General features: G+C 42.4%; 1 protein-coding gene across 1 annotated transcript; it reads left to right on the top strand.

Moving 5' to 3' along the window:
- Positions 1 to 22732, top strand: LOC100492076 (high affinity choline transporter 1). Its single transcript, XM_002940139.4, has 8 exons — positions 1 to 359; positions 6202 to 6315; positions 10593 to 10748; positions 11475 to 11623; positions 16682 to 16825; positions 17495 to 17648; positions 17745 to 17962; positions 20573 to 22732. Exons 1-8 carry the CDS (start codon positions 182 to 184, stop codon positions 21071 to 21073), a joined length of 1614 nt encoding a protein of 537 aa, XP_002940185.1. The 5' UTR covers positions 1 to 181; the 3' UTR covers positions 21074 to 22732.
- Positions 22733 to 22936: the final 204 nt, after the last annotated feature.

Here is a 22936-nt window from a genome sequence, read left to right as displayed (position 1 = left end):
AAAAGTTTTGCAGGGAAACAGGAGGTCTCCCCCCTCCAAGCTGAGCCAGCACGTCTGGAACGTATGGGGGACCCCTTATATAGATCCTATTCTTGCTCTTGTCTAGCAATGTCACTCCTTGCTCGTCCTGAGACTTCCCAGCACATTCCTTCATCTCTCTGAGATCTGCCCGGGGCTGACAATGGCTCTCAATGTCCCTGGCTTAATAGCCGTCATCGTCTTTTACGCAATGACTTTGGTCACCGGTCTCTGGGCTGCCTGGAAAGCCAAAAAGAGCGAGAAGAACAAAAAACAAACAGAGGTGGCTATCGTGGGGGGTCGGAACTTGAATATATTTGTTGGACTCTTCACCACAACTGGTAAAGTATTATAACTTACTGGGAATGTGAAATATCACTGGGGAGAATAGGGTTCATTTACTGACTTCAAACTGGGATGTTGTAGGATTGCGGTGTTGCCAATAGCAGTCAAAAATCCTCATTTTATTTGTATTAGTGGGTTCTTGAATTTGTTTTTGGCTTCACTTCTCTCCCAGGTGGGTTTTATGCTGCCACTTGGTCCCAAGAGTCTGTGAGAGGTTGGGAGAAGTGAAGAAGTGAAGTGGAGAACAGAAAGGAGTAACATTGCAACTGAAGGGGGGCAGAATCACAATAATCAACCACAAACAAATTAGCAGTGTATATATGGTATTAACGAAACATTGCAGGACTTTTCCAGTTGGTGAAACTGTCATTTAAGGGCAACTCCTTTACCACCTTGAGTTGTTGGACTGCTGCCATTCCAGTGTGGTCTATGGAAAAGACCTTTCTTGCCATAACTGGGGAAAAATAGAAGGAAGACAAACCTATCAAAAAAGATGTCGTCAACTTTCAGCTGCAACATTTGTTTTGAAAAAGAAAAGTTTATCCGAGATTTATTAATCAGTTTTTCAGTATTTACTGCATCATAGCCCCCCTGTCTACCCAGAAAGCTTATTAATGTTACAAGTTCCAATGAAGGTTGAGCTCCCCCAAACCTACAACATACATGGAACTGGCACTTTATTTATCTGCTATGTGTTCTGGGGTATTATACATGTAACTGGCACTGTATTTACCCTGCTGTGTGTTCTGGGGTATTATACATGGAATTGGCACTGTATTTATCCTGCTGTGGGTTCTGGGGTATTATACATGGAACTGGCACTGTATTTATCCTGCCATGTGTTCTGGGGTATTATACATGGAATTGGCACTGTATTTATCCTGCTGTGGGTTCTGGGGTATTATACATGGAATTGGCACTGTATTTATCTGCCATGTGTTCTGGGGTATTATACATGGAATTGGCACTGTATATATCTGCCATGTGTTCTGGGGTATTATACATGGAATTGGCACTGTATTTATCCTGCTGTGGGTTCTGGGGTATTATACATGGAACTGGCACTGTATTTATCCTGCCATGTGTTCTGGGGTATTATACATGGAATTGGCACTGTATTTATCCTGCTGTGGGTTCTGGGGTATTATACATGGAATTGGCACTGTATTTATCTGCCATGTGTTCTGGGGTATTATACATGGAATTGGTGCTGTATTTATCTGCTGTGTGTTCTGGGGTATTATACATGGAAATGGCACTGTATTTATCCTGCTGTGGGTTCTGGGGTATTATACATGGAATTGGCACTGTATTTATCTGCCGTGTGTTCTGGGGTATTATACATGGAATTGGCACTGTATTTATCTGCCGTGTGTTCTGGGGTATTATACATGGAAATGGCACTGTATTTATCTGCCGTGTGTTCTGGGGTATTATACATGGAAATGGCACTGTATTTATCCTGCTGTGGGTTCTGGGGTATTATACATGGAATTGGCACTGTATTTATCTGCCGTGTGTTCTGGGGTATTATACATGGAATTGGCACTGTATTTATCCTGCTGTGAGTTCTGGGGTATTATACATGGAATTGGCACTGTATTTATCCTGCTGTGTGTTCTGGGGTATTATACATGGAATTGGCACTGTATTTATCTGCCGTGTGTTCTGGGGTATTATACATGGAATTGGCACTGTATTTATCTGCCGTGTGTTCTGGGGTATTATACATGGAATTGGCACTGTATTTATCTGCCGTGTGTTCTGGGGTATTATACATGGAATTGGTGCTGTATTTATCTGCTGTGTGTTCTGGGGTATTATACATGGAATTGGTGCTGTATTTATCTGCTGTGTGTTCTGGGGTATTATACATGGAATTGGTGCTGTATTTATCCTGCTGTGGGTTCTGGGGTATTATACATGGAATTGGCACTGTATTTATCTGCCGTGTGTTCTGGGGTATTATACATGGAAATGGCACTGTATTTATCTGCCATGTGTTCTGGGGTATTATACATGGAATTGGTGCTGTATTTATCTGCTGTGTGTTCTGGGGTATTATACATGGAATTAGCACTGTATTTATCCTGCTGTGGGTTCTGGGGTATTATACATGGAATTAGCACTGTATTTATCCTGCTGTGGGTTCTGGGGTATTATACATGGAATTGGCACTGTATTTATCCTGCCATGTGTTCTGGGGTATTATACAGGTATAGGACCCATTATCCGGAATGCTCAGGACCAAGGGTATTCCGGATAAGGGGTCTTTCCATAATTTGGATCTCCATACCTTAAGTCTACTAAAAAATTAATAAAACATTAATTAAACCCAATAGGATTGTTTTGCATCCAATAAGGATTATTTATATCTTAGTTGGGATCAAGTACAAGGTTCTGTTTTATTTCTACATAAAAAAAGGAAATCAGTTTTAAAATTCTGAATTATTTGCTTATAATGGAGTCTATGGGAGACGGGCTTTCCGTAATTCGGAGCTTTCTGGATAACGGGTTTCCGGATAAGGGGACCGATACCTGTACATGGAATTGGCACTGTATTTATCCTGCCATGTGTTCTGGGGTATTATACATGGAATTGGCACTGTATTTATCCTGCTGTGGGTTCTGGGGTATTATACATGGAATTGGCACTGTATTTATCCTGCTGTGGGTTCTGGGGTATTATACATGGAATTGGCACTGTATTTATCCTGCTGTGGGTTCTGGGGTATTATACATGGAATTGGCACTGTATTTATCCTGCTGTGGGTTCTGGGGTATTATACATGGAATTGGCACTGTATTTATCCTGCTGTGGGTTCTGGGGTATTATACATGGAATTGGCACTGTATTTATCCTGCTGTGGGTTCTGGGGTATTATACATGGAATTGGCACTGTATTTATCCTGCTGTGGGTTCTGGGGTATTATACATGGAACTGGCACTGTATTTATCCCGCTGTGTGTCCTGGGGTATTATACATGGAATTGGCACTGTATTTATCCTGCTGTGGGTTCTGGGGTATTATACATGGAATTGGCACTGTATTTATCCTGCTGTGGGTTCTGGGGTATTATACATGGAATTGGCACTGTATTTATCCTGCTGTGGGTTCTGGGGTATTATACATGGAATTGGCACTGTATTTATCCTGCTGTGGGTTCTGGGGTATTATACATGGAATTGGCACTGTATTTATCCTGCTGTGGGTTCTGGGGTATTATACATGGAATCGGCACTGTATTTATCCTGCTGTGGGTTCTGGGGTATTATACATGGAATTGGCACTGTATTTATCCTGCTGTGGGTTCTGGGGTATTATACATGGAATTGGCACTGTATTTATCCTGCTGTGGGTTCTGGGGTATTATACATGGAATCGGCACTGTATTTATCCTGCTGTGGGTTCTGGGGTATTATACATGGAATTGGCACTGTATTTATCCTGCTGTGGGTTCTGGGGTATTATACATGGAATTGGCACTGTATTTATCCTGCCATGTGTGTTGGGGTTTTAGAATTAGAATTGGCACTGGGATACTATGAAGGGATCTGTTTAGAAAATGCCTTTAATTATCTTCCCCCACAACACAAAACTCACCCTCCGTCAAAGAGAATTTCAAGTAAAGGACAACTAAAGTTCACCTATGCTACATATCATGGGCAATGGCTGAATACCATATCAGTAGAGCCCCACAAGCAGAGACCACTTACTGGGTTCCTTTGGCACAGACCTCTTCACTACGTGTCGTGGGCTGCCTAAAGCCCCATGTTGCCCTAAGAAAATATAGAAAGATATTTACTAAAAAAAAGAAAGTCTCTAAACCTAGAGTTACACCAGTTGTTACCCTACTTTCTAAACTAGTGCTGGGGTTCAATCAACCCTAGCTACCAAGCAGTGAATACCAGATGGTTATTGATTAAAGATCAATCGTTTAAAAAGAAAATAAAAGACCAAGTGGTTAATGGTAAAAAAAAAATCTAATGCAAATATCAGCTTTATCTCCCAACTTTGTTATTATGTACAAAACATAGCAATAGAATATACAATTATGTACCCCCTCTTGTATTATATAAGGATATTTAAAGTCACTTTTGCAACAGAAGTTCTGTGCCCATATAAAGGCACAAGGCTGCAGGCTGAGTTATACAGGGAACTCTGAGTATCACTCATGTATTATAAGGGATAATGTACCCCCTACTGTAAATGATAAGGATATTAGCAGTCACTGAGGGGTTCTGTGCCCATATAAAGGCACAAGGCTGCAGGCTGAGTTATACAGGGAACTCTGAGTATCACTCATGTATTATAAGGGATAATGTACCCCCTACTGTAAATGATAAGGATATTAGCAGTCACTGAGGGGTTCTGTGCCCCCCATATAAAGGCACAAGGCTGCAGGCTGAGTTATACAGGGAACTCTGAGTATCACTCGTGTATTATAAGGGATAATGTACCCCCTACTGTAAATGATAAGGATATTAGCAGTCACTGAGGGGTTCTGTGCCCATATAAAGGCACAAGGCTGCAGCCTGAGTTATACAGGGAACTCTGAGTATCACTCGTGTATTATAAGGGATAATGTACCCCCTACTGTAAATGATAAGGATATTAGCAGTCACTGAGGGGTTCTGTGCCCATATAAAGGCACAAGGCTGCAGGCTGAGTTATACAGGGAACTCTGAGTATCACTCATGTATTATAAGGGATAATGTACCCCCTACTGTAAATGATAAGGATATTAGCAGTCACTGAGGGGTTCTGTGCCCATATAAAGGCACAAGGCTGCAGGCTGAGTTATACAGGGAACTCTGAGTATCACTCATGTATTATAAGGGATAATGTACCCCCTACTGTAAATGATAAGGATATTAGCAGTCACTGAGGGGTTCTGTGCCCATATAAAGGCACAAGGCTGCAGGCTGAGTTATACAGGGAACTCTGAGTATCACTCAGTATTTTTCAATATTTAGTTTAATACACATATTTCAGTGAGTCTGTGCCAGGAATGACATGACTAATGACTGATTATAACTGATGACATCACTAAGCAATGTTTTAAGGATATAATTTACAGGATATTCATGGCACTTTTGTATTATATGCTTATAAACTGTGCTTAGTGATGTCATCAGTTGTAATCGTTGTTTAGTGATATAATTTCTGTCACATGACTCACTAAAACGTGTGTATTATACTAAATAATGTACTTTGGAGTTCCAGGACCTGTACAAGGCCTTTGGCCTTTTATATGGCCATGGAACTCCTCAGTGTCTTATAATATCCTTATATTTTACAACAGGGGGTACATTATTAATTATAATACACAAGTTTTAGTGAGTCATGTGACAGAAATGATATCACTAAACAACGATTATAACTGATGATATCACTTAGCACCGTTTATAAGGATATCATTTAAAGGATATTTATGGCTCTTGGGTATTATATGCTTATGAACTCTGCTTAGTCATATCATCAGTTATAATCAGTGATTAGTGATGTCATTCCTGAAAATATGTGTAATATACTAAATAATGTACCCCCTATTGAAAAATACGAGGATAATATAAGTTATCATGACCTGTACATGCCATATTCATGGCTCTTGGGTATTATATGCTTATAAACTGTGCTTAGTGATGTCATCAGTTATAATCGTTTAGTGATATCATTTCTGTCACATGACTCACTAAAACTTGTGTATTATAATAAATAATGTACCCCCTGTTGTAAAATATGAGGATATTAAAAGCCACCTATGAGTTCCATGACCTGTATAACTATGGATTATATATTGACTATATATTTTACATGTTTTACATCTGTCTAGCAACATGGGTCGGAGGTGCCTACATCAACGGGACGGCAGAAATTGTGTATCTTCCCTCGCGAGGGCTGGCGTGGGTCCATGCTCCCTTGGGGTTTGCCGCAACCTTTATTATCGGTAAGCCTTTATGTCCTATTCTGCTATCCGTAGCCCACACACTGCCTGATCCCCACATACTGATTGTATGAGCACTATGGCAAGGGAACCCAAGTCAGTGCTACACAGGGTGATACCCAGGGTTAAAGGGTTAAAAATCTAGATTTTTTTTTTGTTGAGAGGCTTTGGACAGAGGTTATAAGGGGCCCATCTGCTGAGCCGCAGGAGTCTATTTGTGGAACCTGAGAATTTCTCATGTATTGATTCTGCTGCCTGCGCCTTTCCCTTATTCTCTGAAGTCGCCATTGTACCGAGCTGAGCACTGATGTCACACATAGGGAAAATAAACTGTAACCTGAGGCCGATCAATTGCAGTTTTAGGGTTTGGCCAGGGGCCCCTACATCAAAGGAAATGTAGCTACAAAAAGGAACCTGCCATTGTTAGGCATTTTTATTCTACATATCATGGTCTCCAACCTGAAATCCAGCTGCTGAACTACAACTCCCATAATCCCCAGACAGCCAAAACCCTTGTAAGTCTTGTAAGTGCTAGTGGATGGGGTGTCACGTAAAACAACCCTCATTTTCCAGATGGGAACATTGGTTGCTATGGCCTATGTATAGCGTCCCATTCTAGCCAGCTACCCTAATCACTGGGGGAAGTGGGGGGGACATAGAGGAAAGCACCCTAGACGAAAGGGCAAATACTCACTAATGATGGTGTATATAGGATTTTGTACAGCAGCCCTATACATGTTCACAATTTTATGGATTTTTATTGGGGATGCAAAGGGTTAAGCTTTCAGCACAGAGTGGCCCATGTGTCCATGTTATTATTTTGCTGGGATGGAACAGCCTGTGCTTGTTTTCTGTGCTCCCTGCTCTGCTTTCACACTGCGCCGCTGGAATGGCAGCGCCTCTCCCGACCACACACTGCACAAAGGCTTAATGGGGGCTCCTCGCGCCTGTAGGATTACTGGCCGCTAACAATGGCAGGGCATGATGGGAAGGAACCTCCCTGCACCATGGCAGCTTTCAGTGCCAAAGCCGTCTCCTACAGCGTGTCCCCATTTCTCTTTGTATCTGCAATCTCTCTTTGTGCCAGACTCTAGGGATTTTCCTTTCTAAAGGGCCCAACTACAGGTTCCTGCTACACCTGGGCTGATAGAACCCACCAGGATACCAGGGAAACTCCCGGTGGGCCCAGGTGTCAGTGGGCCCTCCTACTCCTGACCATTTGGCCTGTTTCATGGTTATTCTCTATTTCTGAATGGGAAGGAAAAGGAGAAATAAATGGAAGAATAGATGCTAGGAGAATAAAGAGGTTGGGTGAGGAAAGGAGGAAAAATAGATTGGAAAAGGGCCTAGGGTCCAAGGTTTTCTGGTGGGCCCCTGAGTTCTCAGTCCGACACTGCCTACAAGGCTCTGTTGTGATTTAAACCAGTGGTCCCCAACCTTTTTTGTGCCAAGGACCGGTGGCAAGCGGGTAAAATTTTCCATGGCCCGGAGGGTGGGTGGGCAGGGTTACGCGCACGCTTTTATAGGTGCATATTCAGTGCGACCAGGAACAGAGGCAGCCCACTACAAAGCAGCCCGCGGTGCGGCGGTTGGGGACCCCTTAAACAGCTCATGAATTTACAGTTGGGCATTTCATTGGTTACATTAGGTTAAATAATACCCCCCCAGCAGCCCAATAAATAGTGACTATGGCACCTTACAGCAGCCCCTCTGGCATTTGCCAGAACCCACAGATTGCCAGTCCGGGCCTATATACACACTCCTTGCAACCTGCTGCTAGATCCAATACACAAGTGCTCTGATAAATTGAGTATAGGGTGCAGACAAAGGGAGCCCTGATTAACGCCTGCCATTTTACTTGAAGGGCCTTGTTTCTTGCACCTAAAAACACCACTCACTTATTTACCCAAGCTAATTTGTGTCTGTTTTGGATACCTGGACCTACGTTCTTGTGCAATCTGTTGGCATTGGGCTGAAATTGTGGGGTAAAACCAGTTTGCACCAATATCTTGCACTAGTAAATGAGTGTGGTAGTCCCATGGTTGGCTAATTCTCGTGTCGCTTATATAAATGAGGCCTGTTTTGTTTCAACGGAAAATTGCTGTAAATACAAGAAAGGCAGATGCGTCTCGGAGCCCAATTTGCATTAGATATCCAAATCAGGATGTAAATCCCTTCCCGTGGCATAAAAACAACACAGAACAGAAGCCAGTGTGGGTGCCATCATTAAGCACCAGTTATATAGTGTATATGTAACTATATGTATATATAATGTACCCCATTACAGTGCTAAATGGCAACTTGTAAAGTTGCAGCTTCCTGTTCTTCTCACCGCCAGCTGGTCCTCTTCCTGCCAGCCAGACTCAGAGGTACCAATACTTGACTTTCCTTCACTGCCCCACAGTGGGCACTACCACTCACACTCCCCATGACTTGGGATCCTGCCGACTGCGCCAAATGTAAAGTTGCTGCCTGAGGCTGACAGTCACTTACTGTTTTACCAACAGGTGCAGGGTCTTTGCTCTGGTTGCAGACAAAGGATAACAATAATATAATGCACAATAACTACAGATTCTCTCTATCTGCTTCTCACACACACATCCAGCATTCTCACCGAAGCCTCCAGGACTCTTGTCCCATGTGGATGCACAAACAGGGTGCCATTAGCTGTTCCAGGGGCTCCCTGCTCACTAGGGACTGTTACCCCCTTCCTCTGCGGTGACCATACTTCACCCATAGGTTCTCCTATAACCTACACCTGAATGCTCATTTCGCCTTAGGGGACTCTACTACTATCTAAGAACTCCTCGTTGGGACAACAGGCTGCCCTTTCTGGCTACCCCTCACTGCCTTTCAATCCTAGAGTGAACTCACCTACCTCTGCTACCACTAGCTAGCCCAAGATACCAACCTCCCCATGGCCACGTGGTCTTGCCGCTGCCCTTGATGTTTTCATGGGGAAGTGCCTCAGCAAGGTACTGTCTTATATAGGCTCACAAGTGGACTTAGCTCCACCTACTGACTAAACCTGCATATTACTATTTATACCATATAAAATAAACTTCTTATTTTACCCCTTTACAAACTACCCTTACCCATACCCTTACCTTACCTATAACTAGGACATTTTATATCAAACCCCAAAGTTCACATAATTTCACTGCATCTTATTCTGTGAGCGGTGAGCAAACTTAGTGGGGGGTGGGGGGGGTTATCCTTCCTCCTGTTGTGCCTGGGTTTGTGTCTGTGAGGCTTATAGCAGTAAAGGAGGCCTCTGGCAGGATTTATGGAAGGCAATGGCCAGCCAGCCTGAGAACATTAGGCCAGACTGGGCATGTTTGGTACGTAATGATGTATAGGTTAAAGGGGAAGTTCATTGTTAAGTTTTAGTATTTTATATATGCGCCCATTGTAAGCAACTTTGCAATTGGTCTTCATTATTTATTTTGTATTGTTTTGTTACTATTAGCCTTCCCATTGTGCCTATTCAATCTGCAACTGAAATGTCTGTCTATTTATCAGGGGGTCACTGACCTCAGCAACCAAAAACCACATTGAATGTGAGTTTCTTATTCATATGCTATTCTGACTCCCTAACTGCTTCCTTGATTTGAGAATTTACTTTTCAATCACTCCCAAAACAGATGTGGGACAAAAACCTTATTGACTGCACATAGATTTGCTGTGTATGTTCGTACTGTTCATTCATTTTCCCAGCTGCTCCAACAGAGCCACCCAGTGACAGATATAAGAACTGCAACAATATGTTTGCTTTAAAGGGGATGTAGACCCAAAAATAAAATATCAACTCATAAAATAACGTGTCATTTTGTCTCGTCTCTGAAGATTCTCATTCATCCAGGTCATGATATACAGTATCTAGTAGAATTAAGTCTAAAACAACGGGACTTTTCTGAGTCATTTTGTCTCCCAAATTCTAATATAAAATCACTCAATCAGCTCAGCCGCACATTAAACAGTTTCTATCTTCTTGCTAGGAGGGCAGGCAGCATTACTGAGCAGAACAGGAACCAATGGGAATATGGTGCTACTCCTTTCCCAGCAGTGCTGCCAGCCCTCCATGTAATAGCATCATACAGCTTCTTGCTTAATCTGTGGTAAGGGGAACCAACAACCTCCACGTTTTTTTCTAATTACTGACCCCCTTTAATGGCGGAATAGCAGTAGAAGTGGGTAAAAATCCAGATCAGTTCACTTGAGCAGAAGGTTGAGCCTGATGGGCATGAATCCTTTTCAGCCGCTGCTGTTCTGTTTTCCAGGAGCTCTTTTCTTTGTCAAGCCGATGAGGTCCAAAAACTACGTGACCATGATGGATCCGCTCCAGGAGACATTTGGAAACACCATGGGGAGCATCCTTTTCCTACCACCACTGCTGGGTGACGTCTTCTGGTTTGCCTCCATTCTCGCTTCCTTGGGTGAGTAGTGGGGGACACGGAGAGGGACCCTCAGTACCCCAGAACCCCATTTTCTGCTTTTGGAGAGTGTCAGTTATAATACTGTTAGGTGGTTCAGTACAAGCCAATTCTTCTAACCATAGTGGTGTTAGTGGTTTTTCTCATTTGTTGGGTTCAAAAACCTATTTTGGGTACAGAAGAGTCACCTGACATTTCTCTGGTCAGTTTTAGGCAGAGCAACATCACAAGACTTTTATTTTCTCACTAATCTAATTTTCTACCTACTGTCCAGTTGGACAAAAGCAGGGTCGGACTGGGCCGCCGGGACACCAGGAAAAATCCTGGTGGGCCCTGGCTCTAGTGGGCCCCGGTGGCCCAGACCCGACCCTTGCCGGCTCCCCCTGCCCGACCGCTCCCCTGACGCGTTAAATTTATGCGCTTGGGGAAGGACGTTGAGTGGGGGGCCCTGCGAGGGGGGGTTACGGTGGGTGGCACGGGCACCTGCAGGGCCCCTGGGGCAGGAGCCCTGGTGGGCCCTTCATCCCCCAGTCTGACCCTGGACAAAAGGACAGCAGGAGGCGCGGCTGTTTTAAATTCATTATATTCCTAGTGTAAAAACTGCTAATATCTTTAAAACTAGAAAAGAAAGAATGTGAATAAAAGAAGTGCTCAGAAGAGTGCTGTGAGTGATGTTAGGGTTTTTATTTCCTTTATATAATATTTATGTATGACTGGATTCCCCTACAGGAGCCACGGTGAGTGTGATCCTGGATGTGAAAGGATACGTGTCCATTATTATATCAGCTTGCACGGTGATAATATACACATTGCTCGGGGGTTTGTATTCAGTCGCCTACACGGACGTAATTCAACTTCTCTTTATGATAATCAGTCTGGTAAGTGATTGTTCTGTATATATCTGTGTGTGTCAGTGCCGAGCTGCGCAGAAAGCACTCTTACTTACTAACATTGCACCCAAGCACCTTCCGTATTCACAGTGGTCCTCTCCATTGGGCTAAGTAAGGGGCACGGGGCAACAGAATAGGTTACTGAAGTTTTATTTTAGTACTTATGTATAGTGCTTATGTGTTGCACTTTGTTATACAGGTATAGGACCCGTTATCCAGAATGCTCGGGACCAAGGGTATTCCGTATAAGGGGTCTTTCTGTAATTTGGATCTCCGTACCTTAAGTCTACTAAAAAATCAATAAAACATTAATTAAACCCAAAAGGACTGTTCTGCCCCCAATAAGGGGTAATTATATCTTAGTTGGGATCAAGTACAGGTACTGTTTTATTATTACAGAGAAAAGGGAATCATTTAACCATTAAATAAACCCAATAGGGCTGTTCTGCCCCCAATAAGGGGTAATTATATCTTAGTTGGGATCAAGTACAGGTACTGTTTTATTATTACAGAGAAAAGGGAATCATTTAACCATTAAATAAACCCAATAGGATTGTTCTGCCCCAATAAGGGGTAATTATATCTTAGTTGGGATCAAGTACAGGTACTGTTTTATTATTACAGAGAAAAAGGAAATCAGTTTTAAAATTCTGAATTATTTGATTGGCAGCAGCCAGACAATGGCATCTAACATCCGAGGGTGTGGGATTTTGTGCTTCTTAAGTTTTCTTAATGTAAACAAATTTGCTGAGCGCAGCCAACAAGGGTTCATTTATATCCATTAAAGGGAAACTATACCCCCAAACAATGTAGGTCTCTATACAAATATATTACATAAACAAGCTCATATGTAAAACTCTGCTTCATCTAAATAAACCATTTTCATAAAAATATACCTTTCTAGTAGGATGTGCCATTGGGTAATCCTAAATAGATAAATCCCCTGGGATCATAGGAGTCACAGTGCACACAAACAAGCCAAGGCACACATACATGCTAGGCCCCATCAGCCAATGAATGGGCAGAGTTCTGCCTTTTGCTCCCACACTACTTCCTGTTACAGTTAGAGCTGCATCACTTCCTGTCAGCTGATCTCTGAGGGAGCACACAGCCCATCACTAAATGGCGGCTCAAAGGAAAGGATATAAAAGGGCAATATTTACTGATATATATATTCCACTTTTGCGAGATTCTTTAATAGGTTAGTTAATATGATAAAAACTGTTAAATCTGTTGGATAAATATTCATTCTGGGTGTATAGTTTTCCTTTAAGAAATGGTGCCAGTTTTGGTCCAATGGCATTGAAAAGTAAAATAAGCACCAGGACTGGCATCTGTGGGCATTCTGTAAATCAACTCAGCAAAGAGTTTTTTCTCTGCTTACTATTATATTCATTTTATGTTCTCATTCAACTCTATATGTGCAAATTTAGTCCTCGCCCAGAGTTTTCCTAAACCTCCAAATCAAAAAACCCAGGAGGCACAGTAGGAAGTATAGGAAGTCCACATACTAACCCAGAGGTCTACATTACAGGCCAGAAAGTGAATCCTACTGGTGAAGAGTCCAAGAAAACTCAACCAGTTAATGTGGTTCACATATCATAACCTCTATCACCCAGCAGAATCCTTACATAAATATCTGGCCAGGCAGAACTAATGGTCGACATTGGGCCAGTTGGACTAGACACCTATAGATGACACCTATCTATACAGTGGGGGACATTGGGCATACTATTAGTTCTGCTTGGCCAGTTGGACTAGACACCTATAGATGACACCTATCTATTCAGTGGGGGACATTGGGCATACTATTAGTTCTGCTTGGCCAGTTGGACTGGACACCTATAGATGACACCTATCTATACAGTGGGGGACATTGGGCATACTATTAGTTCTGCTTGGCCAGTTGGACTGGACACCTATAGGTGACACCTATCTATACAGTGGGGGACATTGGGCATACTATTAGTTCTGCTTGGCCAGTTGGACTAGACACCTATAGATGACACCTATCTATACAGTGGGGGACATTGGGCATACTATTAGTTCTGCTTGGCCAGTTGGACTAGACACCTATAGATGACACCTATCTATACAGTGGGGGACATTGGGCATACTATTAGTTCTGCTTGGCCAGTTGGACTGGACACCTATAGATGACACCTATCTATACAGAGGCGGACATTGGGCATACTATTAGTTCTGCTTGGCCAGTTGGACTGGACACCTATAGATGACACCTATCTATACAGTGGGGGACATTGGGCATACTATTAGTTCTGCTTGGCCAGTTGGACTGGACACCTATAGATGACACCTATCTATACAGAGGCGGACATTGGGCATACTATTAGTTCTGCTTGGCCAGTGTGACTGGACATCTATAGATGACACCTATCTATACAGTGGTGGACATTGGGCATACTATTAGTTCTGCTTGGCCAGTTGGACTGGACATCTATAGATGACACCTATCTATACAGAGGCGGACATTGGGCATACTATTAGTTCTGCTTGGCCAGTTGGACTGGACACCTATAGATGACACCTATCTATACAGTGGGGGACATTGGGCATACTATTAGTTCTGCTTGGCCAGTTGGACTGGACACCTATAGATGACACCTATCTATACAGTGGGGGACATTGGGCATACTATTAGTTCTGCTTGGCCAGTTGGACTAGACACCTATAGATGACACCTATCTATACAGTGGGGGACATTGGGCATACTATTAGTTCTGCTTGGCCAGTTGGACTGGACACCTATAGATGACACCTATCTATACAGTGGGGGACATTGGGCATACTATTAGTTCTGCTTGGCCAGTTGGACTGGACACCTATAGATGACACCTATCTATACAGTGGGGGACATTGGGCATACTATTAGTTCTGCTTGGCCAGTTGGACTGGACACCTATAGATGACACCTATCTATACAGTGGCGGACATTGGGCATACTATTAGTTCTGCTTGGCCAGTTGGACTGGACACCTATAGATGACACCTATCTATACAGAGGCGGACATTGGGCATACTATTAGTTCTGCTTGGCCAGTTGGACTGGACACCTATAGATGACACCTATCTATACAGTGGTGGACATTGGGCATACTATTAGTTCTGCTTGGCCAGTGTGACTGGACATCTATAGATGACACCTATCTATACAGAGGCGGACATTGGGCATACTATTAGTTCTGCTTGGCCAGTGTGACTGGACATCTATAGATGACACCTATCTATACAGTGGTGGACATTGGGCATACTATTAGTTCTGCTTGGCCAGTTGGACTGGACACCTATAGATGACACCTATCTATACAGTGGTGGACATTGGGCATACTATTAGTTCTGCTTGGCCAGTTGGACTGGACATCTATAGATGACACCTATCTATACAGAGGCGGACATTGGGCATACTATTAGTTCTGCTTGGCCAGTTGGACTGGACACCTATAGATGACACCTATCTATACAGTGGGGGACATTGGGCATACTATTAGTTCTGCTTGGCCAGTTGGACTGGACACCTATAGATGACACCTATCTATACAGTGGGGGACATTGGGCATACTATTAGTTCTGCTTGGCCAGTTGGACTGGACACCTATAGATGACACCTATCTATACAGTGGGGGACATTGGGCATACTATTAGTTCTGCTTGGCCAGTTGGACTGGACACCTATAGATGACACCTATCTATACAGTGGGGGACATTGGGCATACTATTAGTTCTGCTTGGCCAGTTGGACTAGACACCTATAGATGACACCTATCTATACAGTGGGGGACATTGGGCATACTATTAGTTCTGCTTGGCCAGTTGGACTAGACACCTATAGATGACACCTATCTATACAGTGGGGGACATTGGGCATACTATTAGTTCTGCTTGGCCAGTTGGACTGGACACCTATAGATGACACCTATCTATACAGAGGCGGACATTGGGCATACTATTAGTTCTGCTTGGCCAGTGTGACTGGACACCTATAGATGACACCTATCTATACAGAGGCGGACATTGGGCATACTATTAGTTCTGCTTGGCCAGTGTGACTGGACACCTATAGATGACACCTATCTATACAGAGGCGGACATTGGGCATACTATTAGTTCTGCTTGGCCAGTTGGACTGGACACCTATAGATGACACCTATCTATACAGTGGTGGACATTGGGCATACTATTAGTTCTGCTTGGCCAGTGTGACTGGACACCTATAGATGACACCTATCTATACAGAGGCGGACATTGGGCATACTATTAGTTCTGCTTGGCCAGTGTGACTGGACATCTATAGATGACACCTATCTATACAGTGGTGGACATTGGGCATACTATTAGTTCTGCTTGGCCAGTTGGACTGGACACCTATAGATGACACCTATCTATACAGAGGCGGACATTGGGCATACTATTAGTTCTGCTTGGCCAGTTGGACTGGACACCTATAGATGACACCTATCTATACAGAGGCGGACATTGGGCATACTATTAGTTCTGCTTGGCCAGTTGGACTGGACACCTATAGATGACACCTATCTATACAGAGGCGGACATTGGACATACTATTAGTTCTGCTTGGCCAGTGTGACTGGACATCTATAGATGACACCTATCTATACAGAGGCGGACATTGGGCATACTATTAGTTCTGCTTGGCCAGTGTGACTGGACACCTATAGATGACACCTATCTATACAGTGGGGGATATTGGGCATACTATTAGTTCTGCTTGGCCAGTTGGACTGTACATCTATAGATGACACCTATCTATACAGTGGGGGATATTGGGCATACTATTAGTCCTGCTTGGCCAGTTGGACTGGACACCTATAGATGGCACCTATCTTATTACTGGTGATGGGGAGGGAACCCAGCACAGGCGCCCTATGCCATATGTCAGCTATTGGATCAGTAAGAATATCATTGTGTTACTGGGAGGACAGTATAGATGAAGGGAATCTCCATGCTGCTTTTACATTATATATAAAAGTCACATGACATACTAATCATCTCTTATTTTAAACGTAGTGGATTTGTGTACCATTTGCTCTTCTAAACTCAGCATCTGAAAACATTGCTTACACAGCAGTGAATGCATTGTACCAAGCTCCATGGATTGGTAAAATACAGCCAGGATACATTGCAAGATGGCTGGATGATTTAGCATACCTGGTAAGCGCTTTTACTTCTGTCTGAAGTTAAAATAGAGTCTACGGGACTTTACTATAGAGTGATTATAGATGAACTGGGCAGATTCCAATGATACATGGAGGCATTTGGTAGGTAAAATGAGAAGATTTAGCCCTTTATAGTCTGGTTTTAGCCTTTGTTTCTACCAACAACACAATCTAGCTACACACATAGTACACATAGTAGTGGGATCAGATGAGCGCTATCGCTGGCCTCATTATTACGCTTTATGTCCATAGGAAATATCCATGATAAGGACCTGGAGGTCTGAAGGCATCTAATGTTCCTCCATTTAGTATAGGCTTCCTACTGCCAACGTATATATTAAGCAGGTTTGATTATCATTTCTGCGAACCCCTTCAATATACTGTATAAGAGAATGTTAGCTCCAGTCATATGACTTATTTATTATGATGGGGGGGGGGATGATGTACATATGGGCAGATACTAGGAGAATCTACATAAAAGAGGACCATGAGATAAAGGTGGTTCTTCTGTTCCCTCAACAGACTATACACCTGGTAGCTGCCCAGTTCTCGTGCTAGCCCAGGAACCCAAGCTTGGTTATTCATACTAGTTGAGGGCAATATTCTTTTGAACTGGATCTAGAACTTACCTCTCCATTGTATATCCCACATCTGATCATTTCAGAGCCTGGGAGGCATTGCATGGCAGACATATTTTCAGAGAGTCCTTGCCGCTTCCTCTTCCAAGCAAGCCATGGTCACATCCTACCTATCAGGGTTGCTGTGTGCTGTGATGGGTGTCCCCTCTATTCTGATTGGTGCCGTTGCTGTCTCTACAGGTAAGGGAACTAGACTAGAACTCTCTCACTTGCCATTGTCGATGATATATACCCAGTAAATGTTTTATCTCACACATGTTCCTGCTATAATTTAAGACTGGAACCAGACTAGCTATGGCTTGCCAACACCCTATGAGAGAAGAGAGTCGAACATGATATTACCCCTGGTCCTGCAGTATCTTTGTCCTACCTATGTGTCTGTTGCTGGGTTAGGAGCCATAGCAGCAGCTGTTATGTCCTCTGCTGATTCATCACTTTTGTCGGCCAGCTCCATGTTTGCCTACAACATATACAAAAGGTTGCTAAGGAAGAAGGTGAGCTATATTTTGTTGTTTCAGAGACCTTTTGTATAAAGTAGACATCTCCCACAAAATTAAATGACAGGGCTTATCAAGCTTAGGACCTCAAAATGCAGATGATCGATCACATACAAATAGCAGCTTTGCACTATAAAGTTCATGCAACCAAGAATGCAGGCTTACACAGGCAGAACTTACTTTGATAAAAAGTCCTACTTGGATTGTGCCCTGTAACGGTTAAACTGAGCTCAGGAGAGAAGGTTAGGAGAAAAGAAAAACAGGTTTCTCCTGCAGAGTGCACAGTTAAAGCAGAGTTTTTATGGAAACCAGTGCCATCTCTTTATTGGCTGCTAGACTGGGGGGTGTGGTTAGTAACCGGAGTTGATAAGAGCTGAGCATGCTCAGTTAGCCAAGAGCCAAAGTCAATTCTTAAGGGAGGGGGTGAGTTATTTTTAACTGTACAGTATCCTAGTAATGTGTTCATTCTATTGCTAAAGGCAAAAGAGTTACTCCTGTTTAGCTCAGTGATCCCCAACCAGTGGCTCAGGGGCAACATGTTTCTCACCAACTCCTTAGATGTTGCCCCCAGAGGCCTCAAAACAGGTGCCCATTTTGGAGGCAAGTTTTGAAGAGATACAAAAAAAAAAAAAAAAAGGGATTGATCAATGCACATTCCCTGGTCCCCTGTTTCATAAGTAAATTGTCTGTTAGTTTCATGCTAGTGCATACAGTATATTGACAAAAAACAGGGGTTTTTAGTTACAAAATTATGATCATAAGATTGGTAAGCCACCATACCACGTCAAGGTAAACCCCGTATGGTGGTCCTATCTATTTACCTCTGGTCATATTTTTCAAAGGCTGGCACTCCCGTGCACTATTGCCATTCTTGACCTGGGGGCTGGTTTTGTATGTTTTTTTGTATGTTTTTTGTATGTTTGTAGTTAATTTGGCCAGATCAGTTGCACTTCCATTGTATTTGTATACTTTATTTAGCCTTGGAGTGCTCCCACAACCTCTTTTTGTGTATTTAAGTTTTGAAGAGATAAAGACCATGGGGCACATTTACTAACCCACGAATCCGAACCGAATTGGAAAAGTTCCGACTTGAAAACGAACATTTTGCGACTTTTTCGTATTTTTGCGATTTTTTCGGCGTCTTTACGAATTTTTCGTTACCAATACGATTTTTGCGTAAAAACGCGAGTTTTTCGTAGCCATTCCGAAAGTTGCGTAAAATCGCCCGATTTTTTCGTAGCGTTAAAACTTACGCGAAAAGTTGCGCCTTTTTTGTAGCGTTAAAACTTAAAAGGTGCGAAGTTTCGCGTAAGTTTTAACGCTACGAAAAAAGCGCAACTTTTTGCGCAAGTTTTAACGCTACGAAAAATCGCCAGATTTTACGCAACTTTCGGAATGGCTACGAAAAACTCGCGTTTTTACGCAAAAAACGTATTGGTAACGAAAAATTCGTAAAGACGCCGAAAAATTCGCAAAAAATACGGAAAAAATCGCAAAATACCGATCATTACGAAAAAAACGCAATCGGACTCATTTCGACCCGTTCGTGGGTTAGTAAATGTGCCCCCATGTGTACTGGCAAACAGAGTCTCCTGTAGGCTGCCAGTCAAAATTGGGCTACTAAACCAATCACAGCCCTTATTTGTCACCCCCAGTTTTTTTTATATTTAACTGTTGCTCACGAGTAAAAAAGGTTGGGGACCCCTAGTATAGATCTAGATGAGGAACTGAGAGGACATCAGCTTTCAAGTTGAATTATTGAGGAGACACAATCCACACAGGGTTTAATGCTTGTTTCGCAGAAGGAATAACAATCAGTGACCTCATTTTGGCATTGGGTTCAGCAGCTTCCAAATGTTTCCATTTTTAAAGAACTTTGAGTGTATTTTGGGCAGATTCAGTGGAACCATTGGCAACAGTTCTTCCCATAACTACAGGTTATGTCTCTGTCTTAACTGGCACGTAGTCACTGGTGACTGGCACTATAGGAAATTTCTAGGCCTTAGCTAGATGGTGCTACTAGAACTAGAACAGTCTGAGTTTGGTTTAGGCTTCAGTATCTGGTGCTACGTTTTACTGGGTCTTCTTACAACTGGAAGAGCTTTATATCATATCTATATGGGGGGAAATGATGTAAGTCAACATTGGCATGATGAAGATGGGTGTTAGAATGAGGTAGGACATGTTTATATGCACTAAAGTATATTATTTGCCCCTCTTCCCTGTTCTTCTCTTCCAAGTTCACTTCAAGCAGCCAGGATACAACCGTAATGCATATTGTTATAGCATTTGTCAGACTATATTAAGTCATCCAAAGTGGTGCCAGCTATGTGCAACTAGAAGGTCTATTTAGGGTGCTTGATGGTGGTATAAACCTTGGCTGTTGGCTTTTGAAGAGACTGGCCACCCAGAGGAAGTTCAGGTCTAAATTTAAGAAATGAGTGTGTAATACATGTTGGGAAGTCCATGACCTGCTTTGGAGTCAACGCAAATAATTGTTTTTATCCATCTTGATTATTGTTTTTCTACATCTTTGAATTGTCAGACAACCTTATATACATTGTTCTAACCCATTAGTAGTAATACTACTCTCTATCTTTTATGCAGGCGTCTGAGAGAGAAGTCCTCTGGGTAATGCGTCTCTCCATGGTCCTGCTTGGATCGGTTGGGACGGGCCTCGCGTTTCTGTCCAACTCTGTGTATGACATGTGGTTTCTCAGCGGAGAGCTGGTGTACGCTATCTTGTTCCCACAGCTTTGTTGTGCCCTTTTCATCCCTGGCACCAACACGTATGGTTCAGCGGCTGGCTTCATACTCGGCTTTGTTCTGAGACTTCTAGGAGGAGAAAGCGCCTTGAAGATCCCTCCTTTTCTCCATTACCCAGGATGCATTCTTGTAGATGGTGTCTTCATACAGCAGTTTCCATTCAAAACATTCACCATGACTGTGAGCTTGATCACCATTGTTGCCATATCTTATTTGGCCCAGTTTTTGTTTATGAAAAATATATTGCCCGCTCAGTGGGATATTTGCTATGTCTTTCGGAAAGAGACACCTCCTCTGTCTCAACAGGAGCTGGAGGAAGAGCTTAGTTTACAAAAGACCTGAATAAAGGGAAACCACTGCTAGCTGCCATATATACGCCATTATTTTTCTTTTTTCAGATTATTTGCTTTTATTTATCCAACCTAATAAAAACATACATAGGAAGAGATAGACTCTATGGTCACGTATAATACAAACTGCTCCTCAACAGGTAAAATATTACCTTAAGGGCACCGATATATAGAAATATATATGTACAGTATAGAGGCCTTTTGTGTTTTCTCTTAAATAATCTTTTTCAATATACAAATATGTGTCAACGTGTCATTAAATCAAAGTTGACAGTGAGAGAAAGAAGTGAGAGAAAGAAACATAAAAAACTATATATAAAGAATATGAAGTGGAACCAAAGGAAGAAAAATGGAAGGAACTGTAAGGAAGAGTAACAGACCAGGGTGTTCCAGAATCCTTAGAAAACAGGCTTCTTTTCATTCACTTTCTCTCTTCTCCTGTTCTCCTCTTATTTCCTACTACAGGTATGGGATCTGTTATCCAGAAACCCATTATCCAAAAAGCTCTGAATTACTGGAAGTCCATCTCCCATAGAGTCAATTCTAATCAAATTAAACATTTTTAAATCATTTCCTTTTTCTCTGCTATAAAAAACAGTACTTTCTACTTGATCCCAACTGAAGGTGGCCATACACACTAAGATCTGCTTGCTTGGCGAGGTGGCCAAGCGAGTGGATCTTCTCCCAGTATTGGGCTAATTCGGTTGTTTGGCCCTGGGGCCAAACGATCAAATTATAAGGAAGGGTATAGGCTTCCATCGATCCAACTAATTTTCAAACCTGCCTAATTGAGATCTGGCTGATTTCAGGCCAAATATTGGTCGGGCAGGCCCGTCGTAAGTGCCCATACACGGGCAGATAAGCTGCCCAATCGGTCTAAGGGACCCATATTGGCAGCTAGAATCGGCCCATGTATGGCCACCTTAAGATATAGTTTAATCCCTGTTGGAGGCAAAATAAAAATATTCCATCTAAAACAAGTTGAAAAAGTTGGCGTTTTTGTGACTTCAAAAATAAAAGTGAGAAAAATTTGAGTTCTAGTAAATATGTCTCCATGTATGGTGATCCAAATTATGGAAAGACCCCTTATCCAGAAAACCCCAAGCCCGAGCTTTCTGGATAACATAATACCTGTATTATGTCTATTCCCTCTGTTTCTTCTCTTTGGTATCATACAGAAATGCGGAATGGACCTGATATACACATAGAAAGCTGAATGGTTGGGGGACCAGAAGGGCCCGCGGATACTTAGGCCTAACACATATTTTCTTGGTTTGCTGATGGGATGGTCCAACACTGGAAAGGAGGAGAGACAGAGAAGAAATGTAGAAAAGCAGAAAGGCATAAGGGGAAATCAAATAAAGAGAAAGCAAATGGGAACTATAGGAGAGAGTGATGGATAAATAAAAGGAAAGAGATATCACAAGAGATAAGGAGACAAGTAGGAAAACATTAGAAACAGCAGAAGGAAGTGATTCCATAATAAGATGTATCTATACATGAATGTAAATAAATGTTTAATTATGGAATTTGCATCTTTAACTAAGAAAGTATAACCTACTGTAATATTTATGCATCATGGACATAAGGTTATATATATATGACTGTGTATAAAGAATTATTAAGAATAAAGCTAAATTGACATATTTGAGTAAAGTTTCTGGAATATCAATTCATTTAGATACGGTTGGTGAAGGGAGAATATTTTCAGAACTTTTGTCTTTGCCAGTGATCATTGTTACAAACAGGAAAGTGTAATTAGTGTTATCGATCCTTTCAGATACAGGGTAAAGGGATTCTGTTATGATTGATATGGTACGAAATTAAAATTTTTTTTAAAAATTTCTGGTCAAGC

Source organism: Xenopus tropicalis, chromosome 2 (assembly GCF_000004195.4).
Source record: "Xenopus tropicalis strain Nigerian chromosome 2, UCB_Xtro_10.0, whole genome shotgun sequence".
Taxonomy (NCBI): domain Eukaryota; kingdom Metazoa; phylum Chordata; class Amphibia; order Anura; family Pipidae; genus Xenopus; species Xenopus tropicalis.
The sequence above is the reverse complement of the archived record's forward strand: the minus strand, read 5'-3'. Positions and strand labels throughout refer to the sequence as shown.